Raw genomic sequence first — 20393 nt, 5'->3', positions numbered from 1 at the left:
GAAAGTCACAAGAATGACTAAAGGATTGGAAAACATGCCTTATAGTGACAGATTCAAGGAACAATTTACCAGGATTGTGGTAGATTCTCCATCTATGGCAATTTAAAAATCAAGATTGGATGTTTTTCTAATATATATGGTCTAGTTCAACCAGAGCTATTGGATCTGAAGCAGGAATTAATTCAGCGAAGACCTATGGATATACAGAAGTTTAGACTAGATGATTATAAGGGGACTACATGGTCCCTTCTGGTCTTGAAATCTATGGGTATAGTTACACTGCAATGTAAGCCCAGGGTTAGTAGAACTTGAGTTAGCAGACTCTGGGTTTGTTAACACAGAGCTTGAGCATTTCTACCTATTTGTAACTCCAGATTTGGAATTGTTGAACCCTGAGTCCCAACCTGGCGCGCCGGCATCTAAACTGCATCATGCTGGCCTGAGTTGAACTATCTAGATCCCAGACTTCCTAGAGCCCTCCCCAAATGCACCACTTGTTCGTGGTGAAGTGTGGGAAAATTTGACTCTTCACCAAACTTGACTGTCAAGAGGACAAAGAAAGCCTGTGGAACTGTGGGATACTTTTGTCAGGCTCCCAGAGCATGATTCTAGTAGAGTTGTGCCCATACTGCAGAGCAGAAGGGCTTGAACACTGCGTCCCAGCTTGACTCAGGGTCAAATCCTCAAACCATGGGGTTGAAGCTCTGGGTTAGCGTGATTTGTATGTAGCTGGAAGGAGGATTAGGCTTGAGCCTGAGTTTGAACCCTGGGTTTACATTGCAGTGTAGAAATGCCCTATGAATATTTCCATTATTGGTGATTATTTTTAAATAGAAAATTCTAAATGACTGTTACTGTAACTGTATAAATATCTTTCCTTTCAGAATTCCACTACTGTGCAATGAAAGGAATCTTCATTCCTGGGAACTGAAACTGGTGGATTATTCCTGGCTTCCTTGATGATTATAAAATGGAGCCCCTATCATTCAAAGTTAAAAAACTTCAAGCACCCACTGATATCTCAGTGGATTTTAGTCTCCAGCTTGTTGGTTCTCTGCCAGTGCATTCTCTAATCACCATGCCAATGCTGCCTTGGATTGTGGCAGAGATTCGGCGGCTCAGTATGCAGTCTTCCATGGAAGAACCTAGCACCAGCCAAATCCGGCTTTATGTTTCACCAGTAAGCCTGCGATGTGAACCAGACACAGGAAAGAGCCAACAGTGGGATCCTTTGATTTGTTCCAGCCTGTTTGAGTATAAGCCACAGCATGTCCTCAAACTGATTCACAATAGCCACGATCCAAGTTACTTTGCTTGTCTGATAAAGGATGGAGCAGTAAATCAGCAAAGTATCTGTTATGTATTCAGAGCTGCTGATCCAACAAAAGTAAGTAAAAAAGCAATTCTCAGAGCTTGCTTCGCTCCATGAGATATTAGAAGCTGATTTATAGGGCATGATGTAAATGCACAAGAGAAGTTAATACTGTGTATTTCAAAATGAGGTAGCTTTTCTGATCTTTGGATCTTTTCATTACAGTCTGAGTTCTTGAAACTCTTTTTACAAAGTAAGACCTCAGTCTTGCAAAGACTTAACACATGGGCTGAACTTTACACACTCTCAGTTTTACTATGTGAAGTTAGGCCTGTGTCAATCTTTGCAGGATCGGGGCTTAGTTTACAATAAGCTAGTGATATGAGCTGAAATCCTGGCCCCGTTGAAGTCAGTGGGAGTTTTTCTATTGATGTCAGCGGGGCTAGGATTTCACCCATAAACTTCCCTGGACCTTCTCTAATCCTACATTATATGAGTAGCTTGTGTTCCCTCTGAGAAGGATGCTAAAAATAGGCATCCAATTCTGCTCTTCTGATCCAAGTGAGTAATCTGCTAAAGCCACATTCTCACATGAATAAGGTGAGTAAAACTGGGCATTAGGTTTCTGCAGCTGACCAGTAATGTTTAGTGGGCAAAGCAGCGGTGCCATTGAGGTATAAGTTGTAGTTATTAATATTGGAGGCAGAGCTCACATTGGTCCAAATTCTTTATGCCCTGCTCACGAGAGTAGCCCCACTGAAGCACCTCAGAGGGACTGTTTGCATGTGTACAGCTGATCGGATTGATTTATGTACTTACAGTTACCTGCTCTGGAGCAAGACAGGGTATAACACCAAACTCATGGTGCCTGGCTCAGAGCTGGATACCTGGTTATGGACACAGCTTTAATTAAATTCCCCCAAGATAAAAAGGCAGCTAAGTAAACTAACAGCCAAATAGGACTTAAATCACAAGCACTTAAGTGAGAAAATACTGTCAAATTAAAAATGGCCTACTCAATAAGATATAAGATTTATGCATTTAAGGGTGGGGAGTAGATGTTTTAGGACTTGGCACTGAGAAGAAAGAAGCTGTTAAATATGTACTTATGTACTTCATTGTGTGGGTTGTGGTTTTGTTAGGATCATGGTTAATAAACAACTTTGATCACCTCCAGTACAATTTCTTCTGTAACAACAGAGTGAAAAGCAAAGTACTATTTCCACTTGCTTGATCAGACTTCTGGAGCTGTTTGAAATAAGAGAGAGGGGGAAATATAAAGATTTGGGTTTACAGTTTCAACTGTATCCATAGATTTTGGATGTCAGTGTCTATGATCATTATTGTTTTAATTTGGAATTGCCTTATCTCTGTTTGTTCTCCTTTACAGCGTCCATTTATTCTGTCTCTGATGCATGTGTGTAACTCCCATTAACATTACTGAAAGTTGTGTATGCTTATCAAAGTGTGTGTGAGAGAGATATCTATGTATTGAGACAGCAGGGTACCCAGATTGGGAGCACAGCAGTGTCTAGGACGGGGTGAGCAAACTGTTGGGGCTGAGGGCCACATCTGGGTGGGGAAATTGTATGCAGGGCTGGGGCAGGGGGTTGGGGTGCAGGAGGGATGCGGAGTGCAGGAAGGGTGTGGGGTGCGGCAGGGGGCTCAGGGCAGGAGGTTGGGGTGCAGGAGGGGTGCGGGATGCGGCAGGGGGCTCAAGGCAGGGAGTTGGGGTGCGAGGCGCAGGCTTCAGGAAGCGCTGAGGCCCCTAGGGGAGGGGAGGGTGGAGGGCTCCGCATGTGCTGCCCTTGCCACGCCTCCAGGTACCTCCCCCGAAGCTCCCATTGGCCGGGGTACCCCATTTCCGGCCAATGGGAGATGCGGGGGCGGTGCCTGGAGGCAATGGCAATGCACAGAGCCCTCTGTCCCCCCGCCTGGGGGCCGCAGGGAAGTGGCGCCACAGGGGGCAATCCAAAGCCCTGAAGGGCCGGATCCGGCCCGCGGGCCATTGTCTTGGATCATTATTGTTTTAATTTGGAATTGCCTATCTCCATTTTGTTCTCCTATAGAAGAAACAAATATTAGAAGTCTAACTTCTGTGGACTGAGTGACTCAGCAGTCTCTTGCTCCAGTCCATTAGATCTCTTGTCCCAGAGGACTCCTTTTACTGCCTGAAACATTTGCTCTGAGGAATCAAACAGCAGTTTTCCATATTTAGATTGTGTTGGCATGGTCAGCTTCCTCTCTGTTGCTCCTAGGATGGACAAAAAATGTTCTGCATATTTTTTCTATTTGTGCTTGTTATTCAGAAAGAGACACAACAGTCCAAATTAGCTTGGTGACAGAGCTGAAATATTAAAACCTTGTTGTATATGAACCCCCCACAGAGCGGGTCTTGAACTTGCACTGGATTCACTATACTTATCACTTACACTTATACTTATACTTATATCAGTCCAGTCTTACTGAATAAAAGTTTAGAAGTTATGATCTCACCTTTGTGAAAAACTCAGGCATAATTTGGCTACGTTGGAGAAATTAAATCTCTTTATTGGGTCAAATATAACTTCTTAATATCGTGGTTGCAGCTATGGTAAACTTAATTACTTATTCTCAGTGTTACTTTTCATTACCCACCCCCCTCAGACTCTCTCCAAAATGTTGTAATAATTATATAGACATCTGATCTATTTTATAGGACAAGAGGTCTCCACGATTAAAATGTTATAAGATACAAGGTTCATAACCACTTGCATCTCTGTGGATGAATCTGGAAAAGGCTATGGCTGATGTAGATGGAATTCACATTAAGACAGGGCTCCTGTGCAAATTAGATTGAAAAACCAGTCTTGAATTACAACAAAAAATATATGGTTATGAGTTCACAAGTGGTATCAAATAGGGTTGCCACCCTTCTGGATTTTACCCAGATAGTCCAGTTTTTGGCTTCTGTGTCCAGGTGCTATTTAGGATTGCCAGGTGCCTGGTTTTTGACTGGAAAGTCCGGTTGAAAAGGGGACCTGGCAACCCTAAATGACACCTGAACCAAAAGTCTGGTTACTGCAGGGTGTGGGAGGCACTGGGTCATTGGAAAAAGGCAAATATAGGCCCATCTTTAAAAAAGGAAAGAAGGAGAGCCTGGGAACTACAGGGTGGTCAGCCTCACCTCAGTCCCTGGAAAAATCATGGAGTAGGTCCTCAAGGTTTTGAAGCATTTGGAGAAGAGGACGGTGATCAGGAGCAATCGACATGGATTCACCAAGGGCAAGTCATGCCTGACCAATCTGATTGCCTTCTATGATGAGATAACTGTGGATATGGGGAAAGCAGTGGGCGTGATATATCTTGACTTTAGCAAAGCTTTTGATACGGTCTCCCACAGTATTCTTGCCAGCCAGTTAAAAAAGTATGAATTGGATGAATGGACTATAAGGTGGATAGAAAGCTGGCTAGATTGTCAGGCTCAACGGGTAGTGATCAATGGCTCGATGTCCAGTTGGCAGCCGGTATCAAGCGGAGTGCCCAAGGGGTTGGTCCTGGGGCCAGTTTTGTTCAACATCTTTATTAATGATCTGGATGATGGGATAGATTACACCCTCAGCAAGTTTGTGGATGACACTAAACTGGGGGGAGAGGTAGATACACTGGAGGGGAGGGATGGGATCCAGAGTGACCTAGACAAATTGGAGGATTGGGCCAAAAGAAATCTGATGAGGTTCAACAAGGACAAGTGCAGAGACCTGCACTTAGGATGGAAGAATTCCATGCACTGCTACAGGCTGGGGACTGACTGGCTGGCTAAGCAGCAGTTCTACAGAAAAGGACCTGGGGATTACAGTGGACAAGAAGCTGGATATGAGTCAGCAGAGTGCCCTTGTTGCCAAGAAGACTAATGGCATATTGGGCTGCCTTAGTAGGAGCATTGCCAGCAAATTGAGGAAAGTGATTATTCCCCTCTATTCGGCACTGGTGAGGCCACATCTGGAGTATTACATCCGGTTTTGGGACCCCACTACAGAAAGGATGTGGACAAATTCGAGAGAGTCCAGTGTAGTGCAATGAAAATTATCAGGGGATGGGCCACATGACTTGTTTTAGGGTGACCAGACGTCCCGATTTTATCGGGACTATCCCGATATTTGCTTGTTTGTCCCGCGTCCCGACCAATGTTAGGTCGGGACACTGGACAAACAAGCAAGGGCTCCGGAGCCCAGAAGGGCTCGCACCCCCCCGCCCCGACTCCGCCGCCTCTTTCCCCCATTGGCTCCCTCCCCAAATCCCCACCTCTTCCCCAAGCACGCCATTCCTCCTCCCTCCACAAGTGCTGGAGGGAGGCCCTGGAGACGCAGGGGGAGCACGGGGCCGGGGTTAGTGAGTGTCCGGCCTGGCCCCAAGTGCAGGCAGGACTCAGTCTGCAAGACTCAGAGGGACAGTAGGGTGGCGGCCTGAGGGGCCAGGCGGCGGCTGTTCTCCCCACCTGGGCAATGGGACTCGGGAACAGCTGCTGCTCCAGCTCCTACTGCCGCGGCCGGAGGAAGCGGCCATGGCTCTCGGAAACCCCCCGAGCCCGGGCCTGCTGTGGGGTCCCAGCAGCATGCATGCTGCGCCCAGGCCCTGGCCAGTCGCGTCTGGGCTGGCTGCCCAGCTGGTGCAATACCGCGGCGGTCCCGGGGCGGAGGCATCAGCAGCCCAGCCCCGTTCATTCCCCGGAGGGACCCGAGCGGGACGGGGGGGCTGGGGCCTGCTGCCCCCACTCTGGGACCGCCCGCGGGATTGCACCAGCTGGGCAGCCAGCCCAGATGCGACTGGCCAGGGGCTGGGCGCAGCGTGGATGTTGCTGGGACCCCGCAGCAGGCCCGGGCTCTGGGAGTTCGGGCCCGGGCGCCAAAGCCGCAGACGCCGAGCGCCATGGCCGCTTCCTCCCGCCATGGCAGTAGGAGCTGCAGCAGTGGCTGCTCTCGAGTCCTGCTGCCCAGGTGGGGAGAACAGCCGCCTCCCTACTCTTCCTCCAGGTACCGCCCGACTGAGTCCTGCCTGCACTTGGGACCAGGCCGGACTCTCACTCACCCCGGCCCCGCACTCCCCCTGCGTCTCCGGGGCCTCCCTCCAGCGCTTGCGGAGGGAGGAGGAAGGGGGCGTTGTTTTTTTGCTCTGTTGCCGTTTTTTTTCCGCTCTGTCCCCAACCAACCCCCCCCCCCCCCCCCGTGTCCCGATATTTGACCTGGACGATCTGGTCACCCTACTTGTTTAGTCTGCAGTAGAGAAGTATGAGGCGGATTTGATAGCAGCCTTCAACTACCTGAAGGGGGGTTCCAAAGAGGATGGAGCTAGGCTGTTCTCAGTGGTGGCAGGTGACAGAACAAGGAGCAATGGTCTCAAGTTGCAGTTGGGGAGGTCTAGGTTGGATATTAGGAAACAATATTTCACTAGGATGGTGGTGAAGCACTGGAATGGATTACCTAGAGAGGTGGTGGAATCTCCATCCTTAGAGGTTTTTAAGGCCCGGCTTGACAAAGCCCTGGCTGGGATGATTTAGCTGGTGTTGGTCCTGCTTTGAGCAGGAACTTGAACTAGATGACCTCCTGAGGTCTTTTCCAGCCCTAATCTTCTATGATTCTATTAACTTGTGCCAGCCCCGGCTCAGCCAGGGCCACCTCCTACCTACAGGCAGGCTCCTTAAGATGATCGAGTGAGCGATGGGGGCAGGGCCTTGAGGGAAGGGATGGCGCTTTGGGTGAAGAGATGGGGTGGAGGGGTCTGGGAAAGAGGTGGAGTAGGGGCGGGGTTTTGGGGGTCCAGTTGCCAGCAATTAGAAGGGTGGCAATCCTACTACCAAACCATTCCTGAAACGACGTCACTCTTCTTTATATAGGATAATTTTAAACATTGAATGTAAGGCTGTTGCTGGGCAGTAAATTAAGTATTCTTTAAAAATTCACATAAATGAACAAATACATGTCGACTATATATACCTCACTACCTCTTGCCTTATCCATAATTAATTGGCCAATTGCTTGTGGGCATCAGGGAAGAAGCAAGTCCGAAGGTGGAATTTGAAGGAGGAGAGGGCAGTGGACAGAAGAAGGCAGGAAGATGGCTGTGGGAGAAGCAAATAAGAAAGACTAGTATAATTGACAGGGTGAGGAGGGGGCAATGCGGTAAGAGACAGGAGCAGAATTGTGAAGGTCCTTGAAAGTGGTGATAGAAAGCTTGAACTTAGTGCATGGAAGTGAGACAGCCAGTGGAGAATGTTGAAGGGAGAGGGTAGCATAGTCATAACAACAGAGAGTGAGAAAGTATCTCTGCAACAATGTTCTGAATAGACCAGATATCATTAGCAGAACACTTTTTTTATATGCATACTGAACCAGAATGTAGGCTTGTGAAAGAATATTGTTCCTATTCTGGGGTAAAATATTTTGGTAATGAGATACAGAGCCTTTTGCCTTTGGAGCATTGACTCAAATCCAGACCAGTGGGCATATCCTCCTGTGGGTAAGAAAGGGTGCCCTTGTATTTTGCCTGGATTTAAACCAGAGGTTTAGAGGGTAAAAGGTTCTGTATCCTACTATTCCAAGTAATGAACTCTACATAATTCCAAATAATGCCATGATTCTGTGTTAAGATTTTGTAGCCACACTTCCTTTCTTCTGAAATGCCCTGCCCAAGAAGGAAGCAATGACCCATTGTGGTATGGTTCCATCACTCCCTAGGAACTTATAGAATCCCTTCTGTTGCAGCACCATGAGGCTAGGGCTTAGCTGCTCTGGATGGAGTATGGGGTAAATGGAGGAGAGTATCAGGGAGCATACTATATGTGGCAAACTCCCTTGGGGACCTGGCTCAGAACCTTGCAAATGTCTGCACACGCAATCCTTCTGCCCCACGCAGTATTATGTTCTGTTCTACATTTGATCATGCCTTAAGAGGGTTTTTTTGCACAGGTGTCGGCAGAAGAGCCAAGAGCATCTTTACAGAGGGACAGGGTCAAAGGGCCTAAAACTCCCCATTTCATGCAAATCCCTGAACTCTGTAGGATTTGGAGGCTGAACCACATGATTCATCTATGGTCCCACTCTGAGGGGACCATTAGTTGAAAATTCTGCAAGGTGACACTATTGTAGTTTCCTAAACTCTTTGTCCTCAGACCACGAGTTAACCACAGGAGAGTACAATGTGACTCCCAAGCTGCTAGACTAAAAGTCACCGCCAGTTGATGACATATATAAAACAAACAAGCTGGTGATTTGAATCTGATTTCTAATGGACAGGATTCTACAACACACAATTCATCATCACATGTTGTAACCTTGTTGGCAGTCTCAGCAGAGTGATTGGGTATTGAGTGGGCTTTGTAATTCCTAGAGATATTCCCTCTAGGTCATAGTGTAGACTTGTATGTTGGTACGGTGCCCAGTGGCCCTCATTTTGATGGATCATTCATTTTGGTCCCAAGGTGGCTTATGTTCCACACAAATGTGATACTTCCTCAGCTTTATTGTTGAAAATTATTTACATCAGAAATGCAGAATTTCTATTTGCCTTTTTTTAAAATACGGTTCCCTCTCTCCCTCCCCCAGTTGGGATTTTATGGATGGAGAGGTATGGTGGACTGAAGTGAAGGTGGGGAAACCTGTACTGCTGTTCTCCAGGGGTAGACGGAGTACTTTAGTGGTTGCTCTTTCTAGTCTGTCACCTTTTTGAGCATTTAAATCCACTTTGGGGAGAACTGAATGAGAGACAGATAATTACAAGCCGATAGAGCATTGTTACAGGATATTGGTCTCCTACTGCTACATAACTGACAAGATTTTCATAGAAAATAAATGTAGTGGTAAAGCTCTATATTTATTTTCAGTTTAGGAGACATTGATTTTGTACCACATTACAATGATTTTTCTTTGGTATATCTAATCATTGGCTTCATGTAGATGTATTCATTTTACCTGATAGATGTTTTGTATAGCAAATGGAAATTTGATCACTTTACTGTAATTGATCTAATGATGTATTAGGGATGGCTTAGATATAGGATAAATTGGGCATAATTATACTTAAACAAGTTTTAGACTTCTGTAAAGCAATTAAGTTCTATGATGATATTCTTGATTTACGTAAGTGTGAGAGAAGCATCAGGCAAAATCTGTGATACAATACATCAAAGACCAATTTATCCAGAAATGTGTTCTTTAGAGCAGAGTTTTGTTTATTTTAAGTGATTAGTGAATCCAACAATCAGATTCAGCAATCTGATTGGCAGTCAGAAATTCCACTTGGCAATGCAGTGATGAAAAATCCTTCTCACCACTCTCTAGGGGTTAGTGAAGTAGCATGTTTGAAGGTTCATTTCTGATAAGATCTGAAGTTTGGCTGTTTATTCAAACCCTCCAAATTTTTTCAGTCTGCAAACCTAGGCTGGACATCTTATGGGAACAGGCATTTCTGTGAGATTTCCAATGTATCCTGGAGAACCAGGAAAAGCAGAAGCATGCATAAATGAAAGCCGCACAAAAGTTCAGCTTTGGGAAAAGGTTAGCTTCAGTTCTTTTATTAGGGGAAAAATGTTTGCCTTTCTTAGAAGGAGCACAAGTTAGGGAAACCCACAAACCACAACAAACTGTAATTCTAACTCCATAGGCAATAGAAAAGCATGCTTGTGTTTATTAGGCATGTTAATCCTTTAATGAAAAACAAGGGATAGAATCATTCACTTTTATTGTGGAGAGAAATGTTACAACTGATTCAAGCAGGATTCTGATGGGCATCTTTGAAGAAGGCAGATATGTGCACCCCCAAAGTCTTCATTCTGCAGAGAGTGAAAGTGTGCCTGCGAGGTGGTGTCTCAATTGTTCATCTGATGTATCTGTCTGGGATAATGTTAGTTTTCTAGCTACTCTACAGGAGCAGTTCTCAACTAGGGGTCTGAAGCCCCCTGGGGGGGCACAAGCAGGTTTCAGGGGATCTACCAAGCAGGGCTGGCATTAGACTCACTGGGGCCCAGGGTAGAAAGCCAGGGCTGAAACGGAAGCCTGAGCAATTTAGCTTTGCAGGGTTGCCCTGCTTGCTAGCCCCTGATGCCTGCCCTGGCTTTTATGTGCAGAAAAACAGTTGTTGTGGCACAGGTAGGCCATGGAGTTTTTATAGCATGTTGCGGGGTGGCTCAGAAAGAAAGGCTGAGAACCCCTGCTCTACTGCAAGAAGATTTGACTCATTATGGGTGCAGTTTACTCTTTGAGAGGACTCCCACACAATGCCTTCCACACAGCAGAATCCCTGCAGTACTTCTATGTGGAGAACCACGGTCAGAGCAACTGTACAGGCTGACCTTTGATTGCCTGAGGGTCTGGTAGGTATGCTCCATGTTGGCTGCAGATATGTTGGCGTGGAAGGGAGAACTGAAGGCGGGTCAGGGAAGAAAAATTATCTTGAATGCTTATGAATCAGTGTCCTAACAGACAAAGCATAAGATGGGGCATTAGTTGGTGTCTGCTACAGACCCACCAATCACATTAGGGAACAGGATGACCGCCTTCTTATGCACCTATCTATAATGCATAGGGAAGAAGCTTCATGATCATGGGTGTCTGCAATTGGAGTGACACAAGCTGGAGATCTCATGCTATGAGTCTTAAAACATTCTTGAAATTTCTAAATATTATAGATGACAATTTCCTAACTCCAAAAGTGTTGTAGCCCACAAGGGGGAATTCCATATTGGACCTTGTCTTGACATATGAAGAGGAACTGATCACAGAACTAAAAACTAATAGTAGCTTAGGTGCAAGTGATCATGACTTGATTACATTTATAATGTGCAAACAAAATAAAATCCAAACCAGTTTTTTACACACACACACACACACACACACACACACACACACACACACACACACACACACACACACACACACACACACACACATATATATAAAATGGCCAGTTTCACAAAGCTTAATACTATTATGAGCCAAATCAGCTGGAAGGAAGAATTTAATCAGAAAAAATGTGAATGATAATTGGGAATTGTTTAAGACACTTTACTAGGTGCCCAAAAATGTCAGAATTGAGGAAGAAGGCCATGTGAGTTAAAAAAACTGACTCTGTTTAGAGGGAAAGTGGAGGCAGCTATAAATTTTTTTTATATAAAAAGAAATGGAAAAAAGGGGAAGTTGATGGTAATGAATCAAAGAAGCTAGGAATTGTAGAAAATTGATAAGAGAAGCAAAGGGATACAAAAAGAAATCTATGCCCAACAGAGTTAAGGAAAATGATTTTTTAAAGTATATTAGGAACAAAAAGAATCCTAACAATGGTATTAATCCATTACTTGATGACCATGGTGTAATTATCAATAATAATGCAGAAAATTCAGAAGTGTTCAATAAATATCTGATCTATATTTGCGAAGAAAACAGGTGATGTAGTCATGTTGTATGATAACACACTTTCCATTGCATTAATATCTCAGGAGGATGTTAAATAGCAGCTTCTAAAGTTAATATATATAATATATAATATAAAATATTTTTAAATCAGTGGGTCCTGATAATTTGCATCCAACAGCATTAAAGGAGCTGACTGAGGATGTTGTCAGACCAAGAATGTTGATTTTCAATATGTCTCGGAACACTGGGGAAGTTCCAGAAGACTGGAAGAAAGCTAATGTGCAATATTTTAAAAGGGTAAATAGGATGACCCTGGTAATTATAGGCCTGTCAGTCTGACATTGATCCCAGGCAAGATAATGGAGCAGCAGATATGGGACTTGATTAATAAAGAATTAAGGGAGGGTAATATAATTAATGCCAATACCCATGGGTTTAATGGAAAATGGATCCTGTCAAACTAACTTGATTTTGTTTTTGATGCGATTACAAGTTTGGCTGATAATGGTAATAGTGTGGACGTAATAGATTTAGACTTCTGTAAGGCATTTGACTTGGTAACACAAGACATTTTGATTAAAAAACTGGAATGATATACAATAAACATGGCACTCATTAAATGCATTACAAATTGGTTAACTGGCAGGTCTCAAAATGTAATTGTAAAAAGACAATCCTCATTGAGTGGGTGTGTTTCTGGTAGGATCCTACAATGATCGATTTTTGGCCCTATGTGTTAGAAACTGAGACAAAGATAATCCGGCCTAGTGCCTGGAGCAGTGGTAGATGGGTCTAGTGGTTGGAGTGGTGACAGTTGGGTCGAGGACAGAGACAGGAGTCAGAGTTGGAATCAGCAGTCAAGAGCAGGGTTGAAACAAGGTAAGAGTAGGGCTGGGAGCGAGGCTGCAGCCAGAACAGGGCTGGAGCAGGTTAAAGGCCTGTGGAGTGTGTCACCACACTGCACTATCATGCAAAGGAGAATTCCAAGCCATGAAGCGCCATTGAGCAGACTGAGCTGCTGTTTCTCCTGTGAGGTTTATATATGTGCCCTGAGAGTCACCAGACAGCTCCTGGCTTGTGGATTGGATCCTAACACAGGAGTGACTCATCACTGCATGTGGCTTAATCAGGCTCTAGTTCAGGGCTGATCCATCACCTTATAGACCCCCCCCAATCTCCCTGGGATGCTTTCCAAGCGTCATTGGCTGGCTTGTCAGGGTGTGATCGATGGAATTCCTGAAGGAGGTCGGGTGCATGTACGTTACTGGCTGGTTCCCATGGTCAGCTGGGATACCCTTCCCAGTCAACGAGGTATATAAATCATCCTTGGAGGAACGTAGAATCCAGGATCTGTCTCACCACATATTCTTCCTGATCCTGAACCATGATGGGGGGATGGAGTTGGTTGTGTGCATCCAGGAAAGAAGTTGTCCACATATTTCTTTAACAAGAAAACAGGGAATACTGGATGTATCTTCATAATAAGGGGTAACCGGAGCTTGAAGGTCACTGGGTTAATCTGTTGTTTGGTCTAGAATGGGGTATGCTAATGGTGGTTTAGGTTCCTTGAAGGTTGGGGGGTATCCAAGAGTTGAGTCTGACTGCCATTGGAGGATGGTTCTGTCGGTGGAGGTCAGCATATCATTTGTATTACTTCTTGTCAGAGTTTCAGTGTGATTTTAATTTTTCTTGAATGTGGTGGAGTGTTGAACCAAATCAGAGGCTGCAGCAACATGGGCGGTTGGTGGTACAGATGGGTGGAATCGGGGGTGAAAGCCATAATTTGTATAGAAGGGACTTTGGTGGCTTGATCTGTGATTTAAGTTGTTGAAGGCAAATCCGGCAAAAGTCAGAACCAGTTGTCTTCATGATGGTTAATAAAACAGCGAAGCTATTGTTCTAGAATTTGCTTTACCCATTCCAACGGTCTGTCTGTCTCTGTCTGGGGTGGGAAGAGGATGAAATGCGAAGGGTGTCTTACAGGAGTTTGAACAGTTCTCTCCAAAAATCAGAGACAAATTATGGCCCATGATCGGATGTAATGTTGGTTGGTAATCCGTGGAGCTTGAAGATGTGGTCAAAAAATAAATGAACCGTCGTGTCTGCAGTGGAAATCTTCTGACAAGACATGAAATACGCCCCTTTTGGGGAGAAATGGATGATGGATGGTATAGCTGTGCAGACCTGAGAGTTAGGGAGATTAATGGTGAAGTCCATTGAGATAGATGCCTAGGGTTGGGGTGGGGTTGGAAGCAAGATCAGGGCATCTAGAAGTTGCATGGAGTTCTTTGCCTGGCCACATGCCTCACAGTAAGCAGGAGTGGTCCGTGAGGGACATAAATGTGATCCTTGAACCAGAGTACCTCATTTCTGACCGAGAAGTTTGGGTCAGAATTGGCTGACATTAATGTCACGGCAAGCAGTTCATTGGGCAGTGAAGACTTTGCAAGTGCCAAAAGATCGGTGTTGGCCAGCACATTTACAGAATGGCAGGACTTCAGTATACGACAGGTTCAGGAAGTTTATCCCCCTTATTTAGGTACCCCCCCCCCCTTGCGGGATAATGCTTCGGATTTGCCATTTTGGGTTCCAGACGGTAGGTCATGAAATCTAGAAAAGAAGAGGGACCAACGTATCTGACGTTGATTAAGAGCTGTGGCAGTTCGGAGATGTAACAATTTTTTATGATCTGTGAACACCTGGCCTGAAAGTATGCACCTTCTAATTGGTGGCACCACTGCTAACATGCAGCCTTGATGGCCAGTAACACTTTATCATAGATTTCATAATTTTGTTCCTTGGGTGTCAATTTCCAGGCATGGAAGGCACAGCAGTGGAGCTCATTCGAGGGCCCATGTTGCTGTGATAGCTCTGTCCCATAACGCTATTGGGTTTCAGTTCATAACATGCAGGGATATGGTTTATTATTAAACCTTTTCATCAACATTTTTACAGAAGGCAAAAAAACATGTAGAGTCTGATTCTCCACTCTGTTACACCAACTTTACACAAGTATAACTCTGGGACCTTCGCAGGGTCTCAGAGCTTGGGCTGCAGCCCAAATCTGAACATTTACACTGCAATTTTACAGCCCCACAGCTTGAGCCCTGCGAGCCTGAGTTAGCTGACACAGGCCAACTGCAGGTGTTTAATTACTGTGTAGACATACTCTAAGGGGCCCACTGAATCCATGCTTGTGCAGAACCAGTGGATAGTTACTCCAGAATAGGGCCTGATCCTACTCATGGCAAAATTCCTATTGGTTTACTGCTGCTGGATCTGCCCCCTGGTGGACACAGATGGGGGAGCATCTGCATTTATTGTGTGTATTTTAAAAATGGAACAATTATTTCTGAGAGACATGGTAGGTGAGGTAATATCTTTTATTGGACCAATTTCTCTTGGTGGAAGGGACAAGCTTTCGAGTAACACAAAGCTCTTCCTCAGGTGACCTGACCTCGAAAGCTTGTCCCTGACACAACAGAAGTTGATCCAATAGAAGATATTACCTCACCTACTTTGCCTGTCTAAGATCCTGGGGCCAACATGGCTACGACAACATTGCAAACATTTATTCCTGTTATTTTAGTCGTCTTTGGTGCACAGAAATTTGATCCTTTTTTGGCAGGTTTATTGATTTTTTTTTTTTTTTTTTTTTTTTTTTTTTTTTTTTTTAATCTCAGGTTGTCTACGTGGTTACTCTGGCAAATGGCTTTGTAGGAACCCTGTGTTCTAAATGTGCTATGGTATGTGACATTCATACTAACACACGTAATGTTGCATCACATTAAGTACAGCACACTGTGTTGTGAGTTGTAGGTGATCTGACTTGAGTGGGATTATAGGCTGACCTACACTGGTTTCAGGTAATCAACACTTAGCTCTCTGCCAGGCTGCACAGAGAGTCTGAGTGAGAGTTGGGCTACATTATTTAGCTATAAAAAGGACAGCAAAGACCCAATGAACTTCAAAATATTTGTTGTAGATTTAGCCTCGTGATTGAAGATTATTATGTAATTTATTTTTGATATTAGATGCCAAGATAGCAGTGTTCCTAAGCATCTCTTTGTTAGAAGAACTTAAGCAAGGTATTTGTTGGAATAATTTTTAAAGCAATTTGTTTTATATACTATTGTTTCTGATAACCCTATGGGGATTTAACCTGTGAGTCTGACTGCACTCTTGGTTACATCAGTGTAAAACCAGCAAAACTCTGTTGGCTTCAGTGGAGTTACTCCATATTCATTTCAGAGTAACCCGCAGCTGAATCTGGCCCTATTCTTTTTGTTCCTAAATCATCAGCACATACTGGTTTATTCTTGCAGGATTGCTCATAAATTGCAAGCTGCTGCTACTTATTTTTGGTAGCGGAGAGAGAGGGGGAACAAAATTCTGAGGCATTTGTTAAAAAAATGAAAACAAAGCAAAGAAAGAAAAACAAACTAAGAACAATGTGAACTTGTAGGTCAATTTTTTAGGCCTACAATTCTTAACATAGTGACCCTGGGTTTTAGAGTGTAGACTCCAAACATGGCACTATGTAATGTGACTCCCAGGGTTCAGTAACAAGTTGTCACAGAGTAAACAGGATCCACACTGGGCCAGCTTTTCCTGAGGCTACTCTGTGCTCGGGAGCTGTACAAAGGAAAGAGTAGGGGATACATGCATGAGTCCCCCCTTTTTCTCAGGGAACTTTCTGCAGCCCTTTCTCTGACCCTTTTTCTGACTCTCCTCAGCTTCCATCACCTTTGTAGGGCTCTTGCAGAAGGAAAAGAGACTAGAACAGGTTCTTGGAGTTCCTGGGTGAAATCCTGCCAAAGTCTGAAAGTATGCATGAGAGGTGGTGCGTTTCATTTGTTTCTCTAGTGCAGGGGTTCTCAGCTTCATTGCACCGCGATCCCCTTCGGACAACAAAAATGACTTCACGACCCCCGGAGTGGGGACCAAAGCCTGAGCCCGCCCGAGCCCCACTGTCCCGGATGGGGGGAGCGCCAAAGCCCGAGCTCAAGGGCTTCAGCCCCAGGGAGGGGGCCTGCAACCTGAGCCCCGCCACTCTGTGCTGAAGCCCTCAGGCTTTGGCTTCAGCCCTGGGCAGTGGGGCTCGCGGTTCAGCCTCGGCCCCCAGCAAATCTAATTCAGCCCTGGTGACCCCGTTCAAAGGGTTCAAACTGCTCTAGTGTATCTGACTGGGGTAATGTTCGTTTTCTAGCTATTCTAGGGCAAGGGGATTTGATGGTGCAGTTCACACATCGAGAGGACCCCTACACAGTGCCCTGCACATAGTAGTATACTTGCAGTACTTCTGTGTGAGGGGAGGTACAGGCAGAGAAGCTGTGCAGGTAGTCAGTGGAAGTTTTGCCATGGGCTTCAGAGGGGCAAGGATTTAATCTCCTATGATTTTTAGGGGGATGGGGGAAGGAGTTGTGTTGTGTAATCTTCCGTCAACAACCCCGGATTGCCACATGGAGGAAATCTTCAGCCCAATACCATCTTCGTTCCCTGGCTTAGGGCCAAGGAGAATGTTTTAAGCTTTGTGGCTCATTCAGCCTTCCTAGTTGTCAGCTGCAGAGAAACCTGCTCCCATTAGGACACTGGGGAAGCACTGCTCCTCCTGAAGTTTCCCTCCCCCCGCCCCCAGCTCTGTGGCAGGTATGTGGTATACGAGGAGGTCATTGTGTTAGGTGGCTATATAGGCGTTATGTGACTGAGGTAGAAGGGTCAACAACATTCAGAAGCAGTGGATGGCCTGGTGGTGACATGGAGAAGTTCTGGGCCTAAGATTTTGACCCTTAAAAATAAGTACTATCCAGATAGTTAGTATCTGTAATATCACAGTGTGTTTCCATATTGCTACAGTGACCCTCATCTCAGAGCCAAGTTGCCTACATTCATCATAAACTTGGTGTTCTCTCACTCTTATTGTGGAGAATTGAGAAATATATATGAGAAATGCAGAATAGTGGAACTGAGGTTACAAAAAGTGCTTACAAACTTGCTGCTGATTTAACCACTGGCATTTTCCATTGTCGAGTATCAGAGTTTTGGTGCTGCTGGCTTATCAGGACCAGTACATGTCCTGAGACAGGTTAAACAGGCCTATGATTAATATAGTATCTGAGCAACTCACAGTCTATAATGTAGCTATCCTAATAAATGCCCCTGTTTGATAGGGAAGAACTATTATTTCCATTTTACAGATGAAGAACTGAGGTACAGAGAAACTAAGGGCTTGTCTACACTTACATTTTATGGCGCTCTAACTTGCTGGCTCAGGGGTGTGAAAAATCACCCTCCTGAGAGCAGCAAGTCTGAGCACTTTAAAGCGCTAGTGTAGACAGGCTTCGAGCCGTGCTCCCAGCGCTAATCCTCTTGTGGAGGTGGATTACCAGGAGTGCTCTCTCCAAGTGCTTGCACGCGACCACACTCGCACTTCAAAGCGCTGCCGTGGGAGCGTTTCCACAACAGCGCTTTGAAGTTTCCAGTGTAGATATACCCTAAGTGATTTGCCTAAAGCCATTCAGGAAGCATCTATCGGAGTAGGGGATTGAACTTGGATCTTCCGGATCCAAGGGTAACGCCTTAACCACTTGACCATTATTCCTCTCTAGAAGGCAATATTTATCTACCACAATACCAGCCACATTCCCAACAGTCTGTATTTGGTTTCTTTCTCTCACAATATTAGAAGTTGTTTGAGGGCTCAAGAGCTCCTTCAGACAAATTTTTCCTCTCTTAGGTGTTGCAAATCTCTGTGCTTTGCTTCTTTCATTCCCCTTACCTCTGGGCATGGAAACCTTGGCATCTTGTGCCAAAAATTTCCCTGAGACTTCCCACGTACAGGTTGTAACAGGTTCAATATACTTGTGCAGTGGTGTTTAGAACCTACTGACTGTAAAATCACTGTTGGCTTGTGTGACAGGTTGGTTCACAGAAACCCCCCGGGAGCTGCCACCTGATGTGTCAAGACTACCTCTGTTCCTCCTTTCCCTGCCAGATCAGGATTGAGCCAGACACTCCCATCTGCTCCAACAAAGACCTAGGATCTGAATTACTTGCCCCAAAGCTGCAGGTTTACCTGAAAGCAGCTCACAGAAGTGTGCTTGTCTTTAACACTCAGATGCCCGACTCCCAATGGGGTCTAAACCCAAATAAATCCGTTTTACCCTGAATAAAGCTTATGCAGGGTAAACTCATAAATTGTTTGCCCTCTATAACACTGATAGATATGCACAGTTGTTTGCTCCCCCAGGTATTAATACATACTCTGAGTTAATTAATAAGGAAAAAGTGATTTTATTAAATCCAGAAAGTAGGTTTTAAGTGGTTCCAAGTAGTAACAGACAGAACAAAGTAAGTCACCAAGCAAAATAAAATAAAATGCGCAAATCTATGTCTAATCAAACCGAATACAGATAATCTCATCCTCAGAGATGCTTCAGTAAGTTTTTTTTTTTTTTTTTTTTTTTTTTTTTCTCTCAGACTGGACACCTTCCAGGCCTGGGCACAATTCTTTCCCCTGGTACAGCTCTTGTTCCAGCTCAGGTGGTAGCTAGGGGATTCTTCATGATGGCTCCTCTCTCCTCCTTTGTTCTGTTCCACTTCTTTATATATCTTTTGCATAAGGCGGGAACCCTTTGTCCCTCTGGGTTTCCACGCCCCACTCACTGGAAAAGCACCAGGTTAAAGATGGATTAAAGATGCACCAGGTTAAAGATGCAGTGACATGATCACATGTCACTGCAAGACTTCATTACCCACTTGCCAGCACACACACATACAGGAAGACTCAGAGGTAAAACACAGCCATCTGCAGACAATTGTTCTGGTTAATGGGAGTCATCAAGATTCCAAACCACCATTAATGGCCCACACTTTGCATAATTACAATAGGCCCTCAGAGTTATATTTCATATTTCTAGTTTCAGATACAAGAGTGGTACATTTATACAAATAGAATGATCACACTCAGTAGATTTAAGCTTTGTAATGATACCTTACAAGAGACCTTTTGCATGAAGCATATACCAGTTACATTGTATTCACTTATTATCATATTTTTATAAAACCATATAGACTGCATAACGTCACAGCTTGTTTCAGGAACTTTATTGCATAAGAAGTCATTTATATGTTTTTAATGCTGGAAATGATAATTGCGCCACTGTGCAATGAAATGCAGTTTCCCAATCATATATGGTACTGGGGCAGGGGAGGATGGGTGAAGGAAAAGTATGAGCACACATTACACAGCCTTTGTTACATAGCACTATTGTTCATGGCTGTGTTCTAAGATTCCATATGCTTGAAGTTCAATAAGCAACAGTATGTGATTACAAAAAAAGAAAAGAAGGGGTCTTGTGTTTCTCTGTTTCTATAAACAGGTGATTGGTAGGCATTTTATGCAAAAGAAGCTGTTGAGTTGATAACAGTCTGACCCAGTGTGGGGCAGTTCCCAAGTGGTGAATACCACATAACCAGCTCGGTGCCACCCACTCACTAGCTCCAGCATTGTGCGGTAGGGGACTGGATACAGAGTGTACGTCCATAGTGCCTCTGTGGGCCAATGATCCCCAGTTGGCAGAATGGCACCTGTGGACAGCTGGGCATAATTTAAAGCAGTTCTATGGTGTAAATCCACCTTTGCCTCTCCGGGCTCCTGTGCTGAGCTCAGCTTGACCAGGCCTGAGAATTGGAAT

The 20393-nt window shown here is 44.8% G+C and overlaps 1 protein-coding gene across 19 annotated transcripts in view; it reads left to right on the top strand.

The window, feature by feature from the left end:
* Window positions 1-20393, top strand: part of TBC1D1 (TBC1 domain family member 1) — a 177663-nt gene that overhangs the window by 13275 nt on the left and 143995 nt on the right. For all 19 annotated transcript variants that reach the window (XR_010601514.1, XR_010601515.1, XR_006172851.2 and 16 more), the window contains exon 2: window positions 885-1387. Coding sequence is in view for 15 of the 19 variants with exons in the window: in XM_008169957.4 (XP_008168179.2) it covers window positions 971-1387 (417 nt within the window). In the remaining 4 variants the exon portion in view is untranslated. The remainder of the gene's footprint in view (window positions 1-884; window positions 1388-20393) is intronic.

This window comes from Chrysemys picta, chromosome 5 (assembly GCF_011386835.1).
Source record: "Chrysemys picta bellii isolate R12L10 chromosome 5, ASM1138683v2, whole genome shotgun sequence".
In the NCBI taxonomy this organism is placed as follows: Eukaryota; Metazoa; Chordata; order Testudines; family Emydidae; genus Chrysemys; species Chrysemys picta.
This window is presented reverse-complemented; position numbering and strand designations above follow the sequence as displayed.